Here is a 17,963-nt window from a genome sequence, read left to right as displayed (position 1 = left end):
AATGGTTTTTATAAGTTGTATTGTGGCAGCAGCCAAAAGGGCTCTCTGAGGTTATGTTGACAGTGGAAATGTTTTACTGCCTTGTGACGTTCTGAAGCTTTGTTTCTGAGACCGCAAATCCTTCTGAAACAGACTGATGCCTGCCCCAGGGGTAAGTTTGAAGGAAAGGTTTAAAAGGAACAGTTTGCTATCAGTTGACTCAAGCTAAGTCTGCTTCACCTCCATTGCTTCCCCTTCTTTCACTACAGACCCCTTTCTTTAGTGATCTCACTCATTGCCATTCCACGAGGACACGGTGCAGATTCCGATTGGCTGCTGACATTTTATGGCAAAAATGAAATGGTTAGTTTTGTGGGGTGTGAAATGTTTTGAGGGCAAATTCTGAGAATTTTCTGTTTCCCTTTTTAAAAGGGAGTGGAGGGGAAATCAGGAACTTGATCTTTGAGAGGTCACTTTGTAAATGTGCTTCCTGTTTTTAGGGCTCTCCTACTGTACGTATGGAAACTAGAGGATGCTGTCAGTGGGAAACATTATTATTCTTTCTATTAGTAGGAGTAACAAAACCTGCATTAAAAGCTGTGACCTGACCATCTTGCTGCTCTAAGTATCTTCTCCTGTAAATCCAATAATGGCTTTTGTGTTTAACCAGACGTACAAACGCTGTTTGCCTTACTGCTTAGGTATAAGACACCCCAGACACTGTGTCCCCAGCTGTCACTTCTAAAATATATATTTTCCAGACACTTCCAAAAGTTAAATGAGGCTGTTCTGAGAGAAGGGTAGCAAAATGTATGAAACAAAGTTTCCTTCTGTGACTGCAAGGTCTGAATCGTTGTAGTGATCAAATGCAGCAGCAGTCTCGTCTTTTCCTGCAGGAAGCCCATGGAGCCCCTGCTGCATTACTACGTTAGACCATAAGAGAGCAGCATTGTTCCAGGTTTATGCCTCAGGCCTAACGTGTATCACCCCTGTGATTCAAATGAAAGGAGAAGCTGGGTTTGATCAGTGTCAGGACCAGGGAAGGCTGAGGAGAAGAGCAGTGAGTGTTGGAAGTCTGGAGGGAGCAGCAGGGTTTCTGCATCACCCAGGAAAACACAGCGGTGCTGGAAATACTGTGACACAGACAAATATTACGAGTTGCCCCGCTAGATTTTTCTAACTTGACTGTGTTACCCTGAATATGTGAAGTGTGCTCATTTTCCAGGGCCGGAAGAGTTTTAAAGACTTGGGTTTGAACACTGGTTACCAAAGAACTGTAACAATTAGGTTCCTAGAGCAGTTAAAAACTACTCTCTTTCTTTAACTCCATCATTTAAAAAATAGTAACAAATTTATAATGCACCATTACATTATTTAAGTATATATAATATGCTTATCACAGGGTTTTCCACAGGATAAGCGAAAAGAGCAAAATTACCAGCCAATAATGTGTACCAAACAAGTTAGCCTTTCTCTGTCAATCATATAGCAGATGCGCTTTCCCTGTGGCTGTCCCACAAACTCCACTCATCCCAAAAGAATGAAATCTCTCTGCTTTATCCATGTACATAAAATATATACAAAGCCTCATTATCGTTCAGGATAATGTTGACCTGCAGCTTGACAACTAGACGTGGATTTAAATTGTGCGTTTGGTCCTAACAAGTGCTCAGTTTTCTACTTGTATCTTTGCTGCTGATGTTTGGGAGAGTGAATGTTCTATTCTGAATGTTCTATATTAGTAGCAATAAGTTGAAGGAGCAAGGACATGTACTTCTCGCAAATCTTGGAAAGTTATCTAAGTTTTCTTTGCAACGATTTCACAAAATCCACATACAGAGTGGAAGGAAAAAGAGTGTGTATCTGTAGTTGTGGGTTTACATAACTATAGTAAAAATGTAATGTGCTTTTTTTTTTTTTTTCAGTGTCAACTAATATAAGATGCAAATGTTAACTAATGTTTATTTGGGTGGCTGCTGTATGAAGTGCGATCATGCAGCATGACCCATTCCCTTCCAATGCCAAGTAATTGTCAGTGTAAACCAAACTATTGTGGTCTGGGTGCAGTATAGTGTGGTGGCAGGAAGGACTAAATTGGAGTTAGTCTGACATCTTGCCTTATGCAGTGCTGTTGTAGTCGTGTTGCCTTCCTTTATCTTTGTTATGGGCAAGAAATCCTATGGACGTCAATGATTTTAGGCAAGAATCAAGGGTTATAATGAGGTTAAATTATGCATGCGGGGCTTTTCTTAAACTACCAAGGATCAAGTCTGGGATCGTTCCACAGATGATGGTAGGTAATGTGTAATACACTTTATGGCAGTGGATGGGCAACCTGCGGCCCACATATGGCCCATGAGGGTAATCTGATTGAGGGCCATGAGACATTTTTGCACGGCCCCCCGCAGCTCCCAGTGGCTGCGGTTCGCCCACCACTGCTTTATGGTGTCTCCAATATCCTAGTGCTATTTCCAAGAGCATTAGTGTGTCCAGTATCCCATAACCTCCCTGTATATAGAAGTGGCTATTTTTACATTTAAACAGAACCTTTCATCCTCAGAGATACCAAAGTTCTCCATGAACTATAAACATACTTCACTACTGAAATGTAGCTACCTCTGCAGTAGCGTAGTGCATTGCACAATGACGAAAGGGAGCCAAAACTTTGGTGAGGGTAGTGTCAGGGCAAATGTATTGTACCCAAGTGTGCTTTGGAGCCCATACTGTTCACAAAGAACAGCGAGGACATTTGTTTTACCTGACAGGCCTCTGCACAGTGAACGTCATGCTATCTGTCGAAGGATGGAAGGCCCCGGTCAGCCCAGTTGGGATTTGAAGCTTAGTTTAATTGACAGCTAAAAGATTTAGCATTTTGTCTAGTAGTGTGTGACTAATATTCTCACACATCAGCCTCTGCTCCTAGTTATGTGAGTGACATGGAATAAATAATGTGAATTTTGAATCTGAATCCTTCCTGTGCGGTTAGATGCCATTCCTGTCTATCCTGGGCCACGCGGCATGTCCTCTCTCTTGTGAATTACAGGGCTTCAGTTCCATTGGGGGCTTTGGTAATGTCATAAACTGTGAGAGTAAAGCTTACCTCTGCAGAGTCGGGCAATGGAATTGCCGCCTTCTAATTCAGAAAAGGTGCGTGCTTTATTTTCTTGTGTATACAGCGATCCCGCCACAATAAAATCTAGCCAAGAATGCCCTATCTCAGTGATTCTGACCCTTTCCAGACTACTGTACCCCTTTCAGGAGTCTGATTTGTCTCATGTACCCCAAGTTTCACCTCACTTAAAAACTACTTGGTTACAAAACCAGACATAAAAATACAAAAGTCACAGCTCACCATTACTGAAACATTCCTGACGTTCTCATTTTGTCTGTATGGAATTTTAGTTTGTACTGATTTCGCTAGTGCTTTTTATGTAGCCTGTTGTAAAACTAGGCAAATATCTAGATGAGTTGATGTACCCCTGGATGACCTTTGTGTACCCTCAGGGGTACACATCTCTGGTTGAGAACCACTGCCCTATCTGACATAAGAAAGGGTGGAATAAACGTAAATCAAACTCTACTTGTTTTAATCCCTGTATTCCTGTTCTCCTGCCGTCTTATAAACTTCATCCTCTCTACATCCGTTGTAAAGTCAAATAGATTTGACGTTTTTATGAGGAGTTTTTTTCCTCTCTGAGAAGAAGCCAGTTGACAACATGTCAGCCCCAGCCCTGTCTTTCATTGCCTTTTATCCGTGCTAACTGCCTTTTCCTTTCAGAAGATTCTTGTGACTCAAAAGCCTGCTGGCTTTCCCTTGAATCAGGAGATTTTTTAATGCCGATTTGGAGCCTGGTTAGAGTGCTCCTATTCCTGCCATTATATATAGACGACCTGCCACACCTCACTTATTTTGAAGGGCGTTGTCCCTCCCTTTGAGTTAATTTTAAGTCAGTGTTCTAAAGTTTCTCTCAAAGGATTTTGCCATGTGTTTTAGGGTCTGATGACACAGTTTTTACACAGGCAAAAAGAAATACCCACCCCACCCCACCCACCACCTGGCTTCAATGGGGTTATTTGAAGAACCATTGAATAAACACTCAGAAATTTCACTTATTTTGACCAGCACAGTCTGGAGCGAGGCCTAACTCTCTGCTAGACTTTTTATAATGTCAAAGAAATGGAGGTTTCTGTTCCCCCTTTCAGGCCAAAATGGATAAGAATGTATCCTAACCCCTTGTAAGTGATTAATCCTCTACTAGAAATAATGTCAAATACTGCAAAATGTAATAAAAAGGAATTAACTTATTTTTTTAACCATTTGGAAAGAAGTGATACCACAGCAGATTAAAGGATTTTATTGTCCTAAACAGTGGGTTCAGATTATTTCACTAGAGATAGCTGTCAGTACATGCTGGGTCCCATGCCATGTATCAAGAGAAGAGACTCCAGACAAAAGCTCTTCTTAGGAACTGATATTGTAATAGTAAGCAATGCTTTCACCCTATCCAGAAGGGAGTCATTCTTTCACTTGAACAAACAGATTTCTTTTGATCTGTCTGGGATGGAAAGGTTTCTCTTTTGCAAGCAAAGGGGTCTTGCACAGCATTTTGGGGGAAAAAAATAAAAAAAGGAAAAGTTCAACCTCTTTCTAAGAGGAAACCGCCAATCCGCCTCTTGCTTCAAACTTGTAAAGCTGCTGGGGAATTGTCTGCTTGCTTTATATGGTCTGATCCAGTGCCCATTTAAGTTAATGGAGGGATTCTTACTGACTTCAGTGGGTGCTGGATCAGGCCCTACATAAACTCTCTTTCCTCTGGTTCCTGTGCCAGACTTGTATCCTATTGTCTTTCATGGGCCTGCATGCTAATGTAGGAGGCATAATCTCACATACTTTTTTCCTGCCCCCTGGCTGACTTTGCTGTCCGGATGCTTCTCACTTTCTCTCTTTTCCTTAGGTTTCAGAGTGGTAGCCATGTTAGTTTCTATCAGCAAAAACAACAAGGAGTCCTTGTGGCACCTTAGAGACTAATAAATTTATGCTTATGCCCAAATAAATTTGTTAGTCTCCAAGGTGCCACAACGACTCCTTGTTGTTTTTTCTCTTTTCCTCAATTGCTTTCCTTTTCTTTCGATGCCAGCCTGGAGTTCTCTCATTCCTGTAATGTTTTTTTTCTTTCTTCTCTCTCTTTCTCCTGTCTTTTGCCCCTGGACTTGTAAACTCAGTTGGAATGAATTAATTGCATCGCTTCCATGTGTAGGGGTAGCCCAAGAGAGAATAATGTCTTCTCTCCTTCCTTTTGCTCACTCGCTTCCTTATGTTTCCACGTTGGATTTACACTTACCCGTGAATTCAAGTTTGCTTCAAAATCTCTTGTCATGAGTGTAACATCCTGGTAACCCCTAGTATTTTGTTTGCTTGTGTATTATGTACAGCCAGTTGTGACAGGGTAGTTTTCTGCAATAACCTTGTCAAACCTTATTGAATTAAGTTTCACTTTATATATCATTGTGGGCCAGGGATTGTATGTCATTCCATGGGGGAGGAAGACCTCAGCTGTCTAGGAACTAAAAACAGTAGGGGGTGTTTAGGTAGATTCATTCAGGTTGTTGTAACACCTCCAGAGAGAAACCACCACCTGGAGAGGCTCGCATATACTGGTTCAGACAGGATTCTCTAGAGAACCAACAGACAAAGAAAGGACTTTTGGATAAACAGCCTTCTTTCTGACCCAGCAAATGGATAGTACCTTTTGTCCAAAGGGAGGACCGCAGTCCTTAGGGAAGGGTTGGAAAGAGTGAGCCTCTCCAGGATCCTTGTGAAGATTGGGGGGAGGGATGGAGGTGAAGATGGTGTGATCTCTGGGAAGCTTATTAACGTTTACACTCTTTTATTGTTTTAATATGTTTTCTCTGTAATGCTTTCACCTTACAAGTAAATGTGCTTGCTTATAAATGGCTGTGTGGTAACGTATACCTATGAGCAATTATTCTGTTTATAGCCTCTGAGAAGGTGAAGCTGGACTGCTTAGGCTGTCTGACTTGGTAGAGAATTCACAGTATAGGCCATCAGATGCCATCCGATGAAGTGAGCTGTAGCTCACGAAAGCTTATGCTCAAATAAATTGGTTAGTCTCTAAGGTGCCACAAGTACTCCTTTTCTTTTTGCGAATACAGACTAACACAGCTGCTACTCTGAAACCTTTCTCCTTATGTTATGCACGTTTTTTTCTATGTTGTTTAGGAGGAAATCTTACTAGTGTCCCCTCAGATTAACAATTTTTGATCTTAATAAGGACTAGGAAAAGGGCCAGTTGTGGGTAATTTTTTTTTAATGAATAAATAAATACAATTTTTTTTATGTTTTATTCCTGCTCCTGATTGGCTTCCCTTTCACATGTTTCTTGTGCCTTTGGATTGTGAACTCCTTGGCATAGGCACTAATCTCACTACGTGTTTGGAAAGCAACTAGCTCCTAGCACATTGTGGTTGGCACCATAACATACATTTAAAAAACAGTCATGGGAAAGCCTGGCATTTAAAGATGCAAACTTGTTCTGGAAATGGCAGAAACCACACAGCAATAAGGGCAGGATCAATGGGCTGCAGCAGATATGTTGCAGTAAAAGGAAATGCTGTATTAATGCCATGCCATGTCTTTGCAACTGCAGGGTATCTTGGGGCCATAGCAATCTAATCCAGGCTAAAAAACTTTTATGAGTTAAATGGAGACAGAGTATAGGAAAGCGGTGCAGGCACAGAAAAGCCTGGCTAAGGCTACGTCTAGACTAGGGAATTTTACCAAACAATTTACATGGGCTCATCTGTACCAGTGTTGACACCCATTGTAGATCTAATAAAGAAATGGGCCCAATGGGTCCAGTAGGTTTAAAAAGTATGGTGGAAAAAATTGAAGGACACTTGTCTACATTAGGTCTGTTTTTCCCAAACAGTAGGTCCTGCCCCACCAGTGGGTTGCCACATCCAGGGGCAGGTTAACCCATCACTGGACTCTAACCTAGGCTAACATATACTTCTACCATGTTTGGGCCAAACCTGAGTAGAGCTGCGACCCAATGCCTGGAATAGGAAGCTGGGCCCAGCCCCTCGGGCAGAAGCTGCCACTGCAGGAGGTGTCTGGGGCAGGCTTGCTCCCCAACCCTACCCGCACTGGGGCTTCCCCTCTGAATTGAGCTGGGATTAGGGTTGCAGCACCTCCATGGAGGGTACATGCATGTAATGGTGAGTTTCAAAAAAAGACAAAATGTAGTTGATGGGTCACCTTAGTAAAATGTTTAGGAACCACTGCACTAATTATCCACACTGGTGCTCAAGCCAGTGGCGCTAAACCAATGATAGTACCCTAGTGTATTATATTAAGGAAAAAGAAAAGGAGGACTTGTGGCACCTTAGCCGAACAAATTTATTTGAGCATAAGCTTTCGTGAGCTACAGCTCACTTCATCGGACGCATTCAGTGGAAAATACAGTGGGGAGATGTATATACATAGAGAACATGAAACAATGGGTGTTACCATACACACTATAAGAGAGTGATCACTTAAGGTGAGCTATTACATTCAGGGGACACCATCATAGGGCCTAATCACATCAGCCACACTATCAGATGCTCGTTCACCTGCACATCCACCAATGTGATATATGCCATCATGTGCCAGCAATGCCCCTCTGCCATGTACATTGGTCAAACTGGACAGTCTCTACGTAAAAGAATCAATGGACACAAATCAGACGTCAAGAATTATAACATTCAAAAACCAGTCGGAGAACACTTCAGTCTCTTTGGTCACTTGATTACATACCTAAAAGTGGCAATTCTTCAACAAAAAAACTTCAAAAACAGACTCCAAGGAGAGACTGCTGACTTGGAATTAATTTGAAAACTGGATACAATTAACTTAGTCTTGAATAGAGATTGGGAGTGGATGGGTCATTACACAAAGTAAAACTATTTCCCCTTGTTTATTCCGCCCCCTCCCCTTCCTCAGAGGTTCTTGTCAACTGCTGGAAATGGCCCACCTTGGTTATCACTACAAAAGGTTTCACCTCCCCCTGCTCTCCTGCTGGTAATAGCTCACCTTAAGTGATCACTCTCTTACAGTGTGTATGGTAACACCCATTGTTTCATGTTCTCTATGTATATAAATCTCCCCACTGTATTTTCCATTGAATGCATCCGATGAAGTGAGCTGTAGCTCACGAAAGCTTATGCTCAAATAAATTTGTTAGTCTTCGGTGCCACAAGTACTCCTTTTCTTTTTGCGAATACAGACTAACAGGGCTGCTACTCTGAAACCTGTATTAAGGAAAACTCCAGTTCAGCTCTAGCCTTGTGAATGCTAGTGCATTTTTTTACTATTGATCTCTTTGGGCCTTTGCAAATCTACAGAGTGTGATAATCAATGTCTGTCACTACCTATGGACTAGTTTATCCAATTAAAATCAAAAGGCATCGGAGTAGTTTATCCAATTAAAATCAAAAGGCATCGGAGGCTCTAGGGAACCAGTTTGGAGCTAGATTTGAAGTCCCTAAACACAAAGCAAGGGATGCTGAGTTTTTCTGATTTGTAAGGTCCTAGGAATCCACAAAACTTGCATTACCCCAGGACACAGACAATCTGATGAGCTAGAGGAATGGTTTAACCTGTCTCCCTTGGCAGAACACCACCAAGGGGCCTGGGACCAATACACCCACCCTATTTTTATGACCCCTTCTCTCTCATTCCAGCTCCCCCCTCATGCCCAGACTGGAATTTTTATTTCTTCCTTTCTCATTCACAGACCAGATTCACTCTTTATCCATTCCTCTCCTGTCTTTCCTTCTGCCACATCACCTTTTCCCTGTCTGCCCCATGCTCTTCCCCCTTCCTCTATCCCCTGCTGTCTCATCCCCCTCCCCCTCCACTCCGCAGTCCCTCTTTTCCTGACACCCCTTCAGTACCCCTTCCCTCCTCGCCTCTCCCCCATCACCCCTTTTGGTTTCCCCTTCCCCTCCGTCACCCCCTCTGCCCCCTCCCCCACAGGCCATTGCCCCATCTCCCCTTTCCCCTCCCCGCCACCCCCTATGCCCCCTCCCCATAGGTCTTCTCCTTCCCCCCCTTCCCCTCCCCCAGCACCCCCTCCTTGGTCTCCCCTTCCCCTCCCTGCCACCCGCTCCCCCACTGACCCATCCCCCATTGCCCCATCTCCCCCTTCCCCTCCCCGCCACCCTCCTCTGTCCCCTCCCCATCAGCCTTCCCCTCCCCCATCACCCACTTTCCGGTCTCCCCTCCCCCCGTCACCCCATCCCCTGTCCCCCCCCCCGGTCTCCCCTCTCTAGCAGCCGCGCGCACAGCGCTGCCCTGAGCGCGAGCCAATGGGGACGGGGGGACGGCAGGCGAGCGGGGCCAAAGGCTGCGGCCCGGGCCGGGGCGCGCTGTGCGTGGGGCGGGCTGGGCAGGGGCCGCGCGCGCCTCCTCCCCGCGCCCCTCCTCCCCCCCGCGCCATGGCGAGCTGAGCCGGGGGACGCGCCGCGGCGGCTGCACCAGCACCACGGGCAGGGCCGGGCCGGGCCAGCGGGCGGGCAGCGCTAGCGGCGGCCGGGCCGGGCCGAGCCGAGCCGAGCCGAGCGCGTCTCCGCCGGGGAAGGGGAGGAGGGTCCCATGGCTGCCGCCCTCAGGCGGGGGCTGCGCTTCCCCGCCCCGGGGGGGCCCGGGCTGGCCGGCTAGGGCAGGCAGCCGCGGGGCCGGGCCGCGAGCAGGGCAGAGCGGAGTCCGGGCTCCCCGGGAGCAGGGGGCGCCGGGACGGGGGGCGGCCCTGGTGCTGGGGGGCGCGGGGCTGGGGCAGCGGAGGCGGGCCGGGCTTGGCTGGCAGTTGGGGTGCAGGGAGGTGGGGGTTTTGGGGGGGTAGGCTGTAGGGAGAGCTCCCCTCGGGGGGCTGCGGCGGGAGGCGGCGGGGGGGGCGGGGCGGTGGGAGTGCAGGGGGGCGGGGCGGCCTGGGCGGGGGAGCTGCCGCCGGGGTGCGGGGCTGAGGGGACGGTCTCGGGGCAGGAGCAGGGCAGGGGCACCCCCTGGCAGAAGCCGGGGCGTCGGCGCTCCGTGGAGCGGGCCAGGGGCGCGGTGTATTTTGGGGGGCCAGCGTGTGTCGGGCAGCGAGTGGGGAATGGCTGGCAGAAGCCGCCGCTCCTGGCTCAGCGTGTTGCTAGGACTCATCCTGGGCTTCATCCTGGCCTCAAGACTCATCCTGCCCCGCGCCGCGGAGCTGAAGAAAGCGGGACACCGGCGGAAGGCGAGCCCGGAGGGCTGCCGGCTGCAGCAGGGCGGGGGGCTGCTGCGCAGGGACTCCCGGGGGACGCTGCTCTGGCCCCAGGACCCCGCAGAGCGCCAGGACGACATCCCGCCGGCCAGCAACTTCCTCTTCGTGGGGGTCATGACAGCCCAGAAATACCTGCAGAGCCGGGCGGTGGCTGCCTACAGGTGAGGGCTGCAGCCCTGCCTTGTGCTCCTCCAGCATTGTATGGGGCAGTGTCTCTCCCCCCCCCTTGCACCCCTTTTCTGTCCTCCCCCTCCACCAGTGGACGGGGTAGGGTCCTCGCTTGTGCATCCCCACTGTGTCCTCCATCACAGGGTCTTCCCCCGGGCACCCCTTCTCTGTCCTCCCCCTCCATCACAGAGTCTCCTTTCCCTCAGGCAGTGCATGTGGCAGGGTCTACCTCTCGCACACCTCTTCTCTGTCCTTCCTGTCTCGCAATGCGTGCGGCAGGATCCCCCCTGTGAACGCCTTTTCTATCCTTCCCTTCCAGTAGTGCATGGGGTAGGGTCCTCCCTTGTGCACCCTCTCTTTGTCTTTCCCTCCCCCAGCAGTGTGTGGGGTAGGGTCTTTCCTTCTGCCTCCCGGGGCCCTTCTGTTCTGTGTTCTCATATCCTCCCCCACATGCTTGGGGCATGCTGTCCTTGTTCTGGCTGACCCTATTCTTATGCTGCTCTAGGCATAGGGCAGCCCTCCCGTTCACCATGACTTCTTTGGCATATCTAGCTCCTCATCAGTGAAGAAGGTAGTCACTGGAGTAGGGGTGGGTACAGGGGGAGGGAAATATGTATGGGGATTTGCTTTATGCCCCCTTTTCCTTTGCATGTTAGCCTACATCTATTAAGTGGATAAAGTCCCTATAGGGGGTGTGCAGAGAGGAGAGTGTCTGTGAGGGGGAATGTGCTTTATAGTCCTCTCCCTTATCTGGGTTCCTTTGTATGTGCAGCTTCCCATCTGTTAAATGGATAAAGTCACTAGCCTTGCAGGGGAAGGGGGAGATCTTGCTTTATTATTCCCCTCTAGACATCTCTAACCTACTGCACAGATTCAGGGGGTTTTGCTGCTAACCAGCTGCTTTGTATTCTGACAGATGGGATCTATAAGTATCTAGAGTCTCTTCAGCAATCTTGACTTGCTGTGTATTTGAAGGCGTTTTTTGTAACGGCATTACATGCCTGTGGGTGACTCTGTCCATATTATCAACATCAATGGGGCTTATAAAAAGAGTCTCCATATAGATCAACCTGGAGGAAATCTTGAAATATGCATTCTGAGCTGCTGCTGGGTTTCTCACTAAGTAGGAAGACATCTGCACTGTACAGACACCAGTGTCTGACTTACACATTTCTCTGCCTTGATACCTGTTAAGCCTCAAAATGCCAGTTAAAAGTTGCTTCAGGTGCTACACCTCCACGCTAATCTTCTGTGGTTCTTACAATCACATTTTCCTATTATTAAAATAGCTTTCCTCTCCCGTGGTGCTGTCTGGCAGGCCCACACAAACAGCAGGAGAAATCGACAAAGGCACTATGTGTTTCTGGGCAGTTTCACTTGTTCCTAAAGTAGTGTCAAATGGATCAGAGGAAATTGAAAAAATACAAATTTTTCAGTTGTAGCCATTTTTGTTGCTACTTGCAACAGTAGCAGGCAAATTCAGACAATGAGACCTTTTCCTCACAGGTTCTGACCCTTTAAGATTTAGGAGTTAACTAACTCTTGTTTGAGAGAACCCCTGAACAAAATTGAGGGCTACTTTGGAAATGTAAGTTTGAGTTTCTTATAGAGCTTTCACCTTAAGGTTTTTCTTGGTTCTGGTTTGTTTGACTAGTTGCAATAAGTTCACACTTTAAAAGAAGGAAATGCTCTTGCATCAGAATTAAACCGTCTACTCTGAGAATGATCAGTCTGATAACTGATTAGACCTCCACAAATATGTCAATACTCGGGTCTATTCAGTTGCACTTTTCACGGGCATCCCTTATCCTTCATTAGGATATGCTCAGCTAACACTTTTGCACTGAACTCTGTTTGTTGTTAAGATCTCTGGCACAGAAGTTTTTAGCAAAAACTAGTTTGAGATTGGAAGCTCTTAAACCATATCTCATTTGAAAATAGGAGGGGGAAGTGAGTAACATGAAGAACAATGCTGTGGTGAGATCTGAACATTCGTGTGTGTGTGTGTGTGTGAATGAACTTAAACCTCTGTGTTCATTTCAAAATTGCCAGGGTCAGTCTGACAGTACTGTAATTTCCTTATGTTGAAACTTGATGAATACTCCCACTAGACCACTCCTTTGTGTCTTGTTTTAAGGGACATTATCTGGTAACTGTAACCCCAATTTACTGTTTAAATGAGGCTTAGCATACTGTAGCTTCCAACATTTTAATATTGGTGGAAATGTTTTTTATTGAACTTTTGTTTAAAAAAACAAAACAAAAAAACATTCGCCACGGGCATGTTTAAACCAAATTTGTAGCATTGTGTAGGTGAAGTGTTCTGAATCTTTTCCATAAAAAGACCCCATATTACATAGAAAAATAGTTTTGGGACCACCTCTTTTCCCATCTAGCCATGAACAAAGTGATCTCCAGGTTGAGAACATGGACAAAGTAAGTAGAAGGCATAAATGGTAAAACACGGATTGTTTAATGTTCTTCAATTTTGATACTAACACAGGGAAGAAGATCTCTTAAACATATTTTAATTTGCAGTGTTCTCTGATTAGATTACGTTCTTCAGGGCAGGGGTCCTCTTTTATCTAGGCATAACAATGTAGCCTGATCCATAAAGGGGACTCTGATATGCTACTGTAATACAGACAATAGTTGGAACATAATAACAGATTTCATCACCAATCGCTGTCTATTAGAGCAGTCATCCCTTTGGCAAGAGTAGTCCCTGTGGTTCTAGAGAGTCTCTACTCTGCTGATGTGTCCTAGACAAAATGTGCTTGGTGCTTCAAACTTAAGCTAAAGGCAGATCTTGGAACGTCATGCCCCAAGGTCTGCTTCTGTAAGAGATCTGTAGTTAAGACCTAGCAACCTAACTTGGATGTTATAGTTTTTAATCTTTTATGCAGATGTATCTTAAACAAATTTCTGTATTTTGTATGTTAAAAATATTTGGCCTGTTTGATCAATAGGCTAATGAAACTGAGCAAATAAGTGCTTTTCAGTGTTAGCAGAAATGGGAGCATCTGATTATAATGCCATAAAATGTCTTAAAGTGGAAGGGGATATTTAACACAAGGAATTGGTTAACTGGGTTAATTGGTTAACTGTTACTTCAACATAGCAGCTCTGCTAGCTCAAACCTAGTTGGGTTGGGAATTTTGGAGAGGGAGGCGGTCATGAGAGATCTGTGGAAGATGTTCAAAGAGATGTTGGCATATGCAGCATTTACACGTTTGTAGTTACTAATATAGGACCTGAATCTGCATCCATTACACTGGGTAGTAGCCATGCAGGTAATCCTATTGACTTCAGTTGTCCTGCTACTTATGTGGGTCAGGCTTGCAGAACTTGATCCATAGGGTAAATGTGCGGGAGAGATGCACACTAACAGACGTTGGGTAAAGGTGGAGAGAAGAGAAAAGCCTTCAGCGAGCAAGATAATGCGCAGCCTGGAAGAGGAACTGGGTAGTCCCCCCAAAATTGGTAGCTTTTTTGAGAGATTCAGTAGTCACCAAATGGGCAAGATCTAAGAGCTGTTACCATTGTGAGGAGCCTAAAAGCATTTTTCACCCTGCTGTGCATTTAAAAAAAAAAAAAGTCCCAGAGATAAGAACACACTTTCCTTTGGCTAAAAGAAACCTTAGATGGCTTATGATTGCCATGGTACGCTCCACTAGACCATTAAGATTATTAAATTGACACAGCATCACAGTAAGATGAATTGATGGTTGCCGCAAGGAAAGTGGGGAAGCCCTTGGCAAGGAATTCTGGTATTTCCATCTTAAGAGTTGCAGAGACTAGCTAATATGATTTCAATAGTTGTGAAGGAGCCAAAGGTGCAGGGAGCTGAAAATCTCCAAACTATTTTAGCTCTAAGGCTTCAGTTGAAAAAAGTGGTTGCAAATATTTACCAGGGACCAAAGAACAAAATGTACACTGTCCCTTGCTGCTGTTAATCCACTTATGGTTAGGAAGAACTTGAGCAGTGCACTTCCTGAAAAGCTTTGTCAGTTATTTCAGTGAGTTGCTAGTAGGAGAAGTGGGCCTATTGAATTTTCAGAAGCTCTAAATAGTGCTCTGGTAGCATAAGAGGCAGAGTGTAGTAGGCATTTGCTTTAAACTGTTATTCCATCTGACAAACAGATTAGCAGAAACTGTGTCTTAGAAGGCCACTAAAATATAACATAGGAAACAGATTTGATCACCCTTGCTGTGACCATGTAAATCAGGGAGGAGGTTGGAAAGTCAGAAAGAGTATAGGTATGGGGACTGACTAACAAAGGCATGAGGCCAAGAAAAAGGATGCCAATAAATGTTAACTTCCCGCCACTCAACCATTATCCTGAAGGGTTCACAGAAGAGAGAAAATCCACCAGTAGACTAAGTACCAGAGGATTCCAAAGTCTGTTGTTAGTAGAAGGTCTGGACAAAGATGTCTTGTAAATGGAATAGCAGCAATAGTCAATTTTGCCAAACACTAGACCCACTCATTTATTTTGCACATCAATTCTATTGACTAGGAAATTTGGAGAGTAGTTAACTTTTAACACAATTAATGTGTAGGAGGCATCAAACTTTGAGAACCAAGCTGAATGTTACTTTTCTCTACACTGAACTGTGTAATTGAGGAACAAAAAACAGAGATATGGTCATTAAAGGACCATGAAAGAGAGATGCCATTCTGCTTATGGATAATGTAGTGCAGTACCTCATGCCCAAACTTGCCTCTTTCAAACGTTGCGTGGAAGATTCTAAGGTAAGGCACTTATTCAAGAGACTGCATTTTGAACACATTGTCATTCTGTTGTTATATCTTATAGGAAATAGATTGCTGAGAAAGCTAAATACTGCTCAGAAAAGCTGCAACAAAGGCAGCCAAAAGGATTTGGGGTCTAAGAGTGTAGTGTGTCTTCTGTGCCTGAGCCCAGGGCTGTCCATTGCAAGAGTAAAATACAGGCTCTTTATCTGCAGGCCCCGGAATCTAGTCTACTGGTTGGTATTCCTCTTATTGGGTCCTTTTAGGGCAACTAGTTAGATACTGTGGTGGGCGGTGGACTATACACTTTTTATATTTGGAAAAATGTCATTTGCTTCCAATTCAGATTATGTTAAGTGAATCCGGATACATGTTTTAATCAAAATAATTGGAATGAGAAAGAAAATATCAATGCAGACAATAAAAGTTCTTTTTATGGTCTGATCATATGCCATAGTGCGGGTATAAGACTTCTGGGAGGACATTAATATTTATTACAGTGACCCAAAATCTGCAATATACTCTACAGAACAAATAATATATTTTGGGAGCAACCACCTGTTATACTTCTGAGGTAAAGAGGAGACCTAGGCACTGGCTTTCCCACCTAAAATTGATTGTAGGAGCACTTTTATGTAAATTATAGGCACACTTGTACATTTACCCAGATGCTATAAATTGCACCTGCATATACTTGTAGGTGCAGAATTGGAGGCTGAACTCCAACCCTTCTGGAAATGAGGGCCCTAGATTAGCTTTTCTTAGCTTTGGAAGGGGAGAATTTAAGGAGTACAGCAGACCATTCAGGCTCTCTGGCAGCTTTCTGCAGGATAGCATGGCTAGTAGCTTTAAAAAGAAATTTCCTATCAAGATATAAACTCCTAGAGATCTTCTCTGGTAAGGGGGGAGACAGAATTGTATGTGGTGGTCAAGATCAATAGTTTGCACTTTGTTGATGTAAATAACCCTATCAATACTAGTGTAAAATTCTTCAGTGCTGAAGTGGATCAGCATATAAATATCTTTAAATTTTAAAAACCCTTACACTAGTGGCACCACAGATACTTAGTACCAGAGCCACATCTGCTACCAATGCTGCTTTTTCAGCATGACATTCATAGGTGAGTTAAGCTGATTTCTTACTTAGAAGTAAGGCACTCAGTGGAGAGAACTAGTCCATCATTTAGAAACAGTTGCTCAGAACTAGTCTTAATTCAAGGCTCCATGGTGTATTCAAGAAATCATTTCCCAGCTTCATTAACTTGCTGAGGCATTGACAAATTGTTTTCTTTGGCATAATTATACAATGCAAGTGTTTCTCAAAACTCTAAATGGCTTCCTTGGTCTCTTGCAAGTGAAGTTCCCAGCAGAATCAGGCAAAAATGGGATACTTTTTTTCTTTAATCCTCTTTGATTTGGGACAACTCTCTCTGAAATAAATATTCTAGATTATTGTGCTTTTTTTATGAGTTCACTAGAGATAATGAAGCAAGAATTTGTTTTGGAACTGAAGATGAGGAAAAATTCCAGATCTAGGACATGCCAAGTCCCTACTGCTAAGTGCATACATTATTACTAACACCACCATAACTGTATTAATGGTTTCTTTTTAGGAAGTATTTAATTCCTGGTTATAGTAGTTGTTGACTTTGTAGCCCTAACGTGTTTTTGTATACACCTTAGTTTGTGTCTTCAAAAGATTATATGCACTTGGTTTACACTGATTTAATTTTTAACAGCTTTCTGTGGAGAACCCTTGTACCTGACCAGCTGTACTAATCATGTGACTTTCACACAATTGGCTATATATGCGTGCAAAGGAAAGTTTCATCTGACTCAAAGAAGTAATGACTTTATGACAGCTAGCCCTAATGCACTATATTAAGTGTCTTCATTCTAAAGGAAGATTGCTCAACTCTTTTGTTTAAATTATGACGTTGGTATTTCATGCTTCTGGATTGTCAGAATTGTGTGTGTCTTGCATGCTGTGTGAACTAGTATTTCTCAGTGTCATGCACATCTTCAACACTTCTCCCCAAAAAACCCAACAACGGTATGGACCTAATCCTTCAAATCTTGACTCATGCAGTATTCCTGTTCACATATGTAAAGATTCTACCTATGAGAGAGGGTTGGGCTCTAACAGAGCAGTTCTGTTTTATGGTTTTTGAATACTGATGTTCAGTAGCCACTAATGTTTTCTTGATCTATCTTTGTACGGTGTCTAGTGTGTACCTGGCTGAGGCCTTTAGGGACTACTGCAGTACAGATGATTGATAATCCTGGTAACACCAACTTCGGCTACCTGGCTGTAGAAGCGTTGTGACCACATTTCCTTAACCAAAGGAGTCTGACTGGGGACCTGGAGGGTGGGGGCAGAGTATGGGCCTTCTCTGAAAGTATCCATTTTTTGGTTTTTATTACCAAGCTTCAGGCCTAGTTCTGCAAACCTTTTAATAAATAGTTCTCACTTATGTGAACAGTACAAGCGAAGCAAATGGGACTGCTCATGTGAGTAAATACTGTTCAAGCCACGGGAGGGGAAAGAGAACAAAGGCCCGTGACTGTGAAATCTTATGAGTTAGGACACTGCTTATAACTGAAGATCAGGCAAAAGAAATAAACCTAAGGATTCTAGACTGAATTGGAATAGTAGCTCTGAAATTGTTAAACTTGGTTTTACACTTATGACTTTACAAGTTGGCTCTTCAATGACTTAAAGTTAAGAGGCTTGAAGTAGCTTTGAACAA

General features: G+C 44.5%; 1 protein-coding gene across 1 annotated transcript in view; it reads left to right on the top strand.

The window, feature by feature from the left end:
- The first annotated feature begins 9,997 nt into the window (after positions 1–9,997).
- The window catches only part of CHSY1 (chondroitin sulfate synthase 1), a 98,473-nt gene continuing 90,507 nt past the window's right edge, over positions 9,998–17,963 (top strand). The window contains exon 1 of the mRNA XM_048868361.2: positions 9,998–10,450. Within this exon, the coding sequence (XP_048724318.1) occupies positions 10,137–10,450 (314 nt within the window). The 5' untranslated portion in view covers positions 9,998–10,136. The remainder of the gene's footprint in view (positions 10,451–17,963) is intronic.

This window comes from Caretta caretta, chromosome 10, assembly GCF_965140235.1.
Source record: "Caretta caretta isolate rCarCar2 chromosome 10, rCarCar1.hap1, whole genome shotgun sequence".
NCBI lineage: Eukaryota > Metazoa > Chordata > Testudines > Cheloniidae > Caretta > Caretta caretta.
This window is presented reverse-complemented; position numbering and strand designations above follow the sequence as displayed.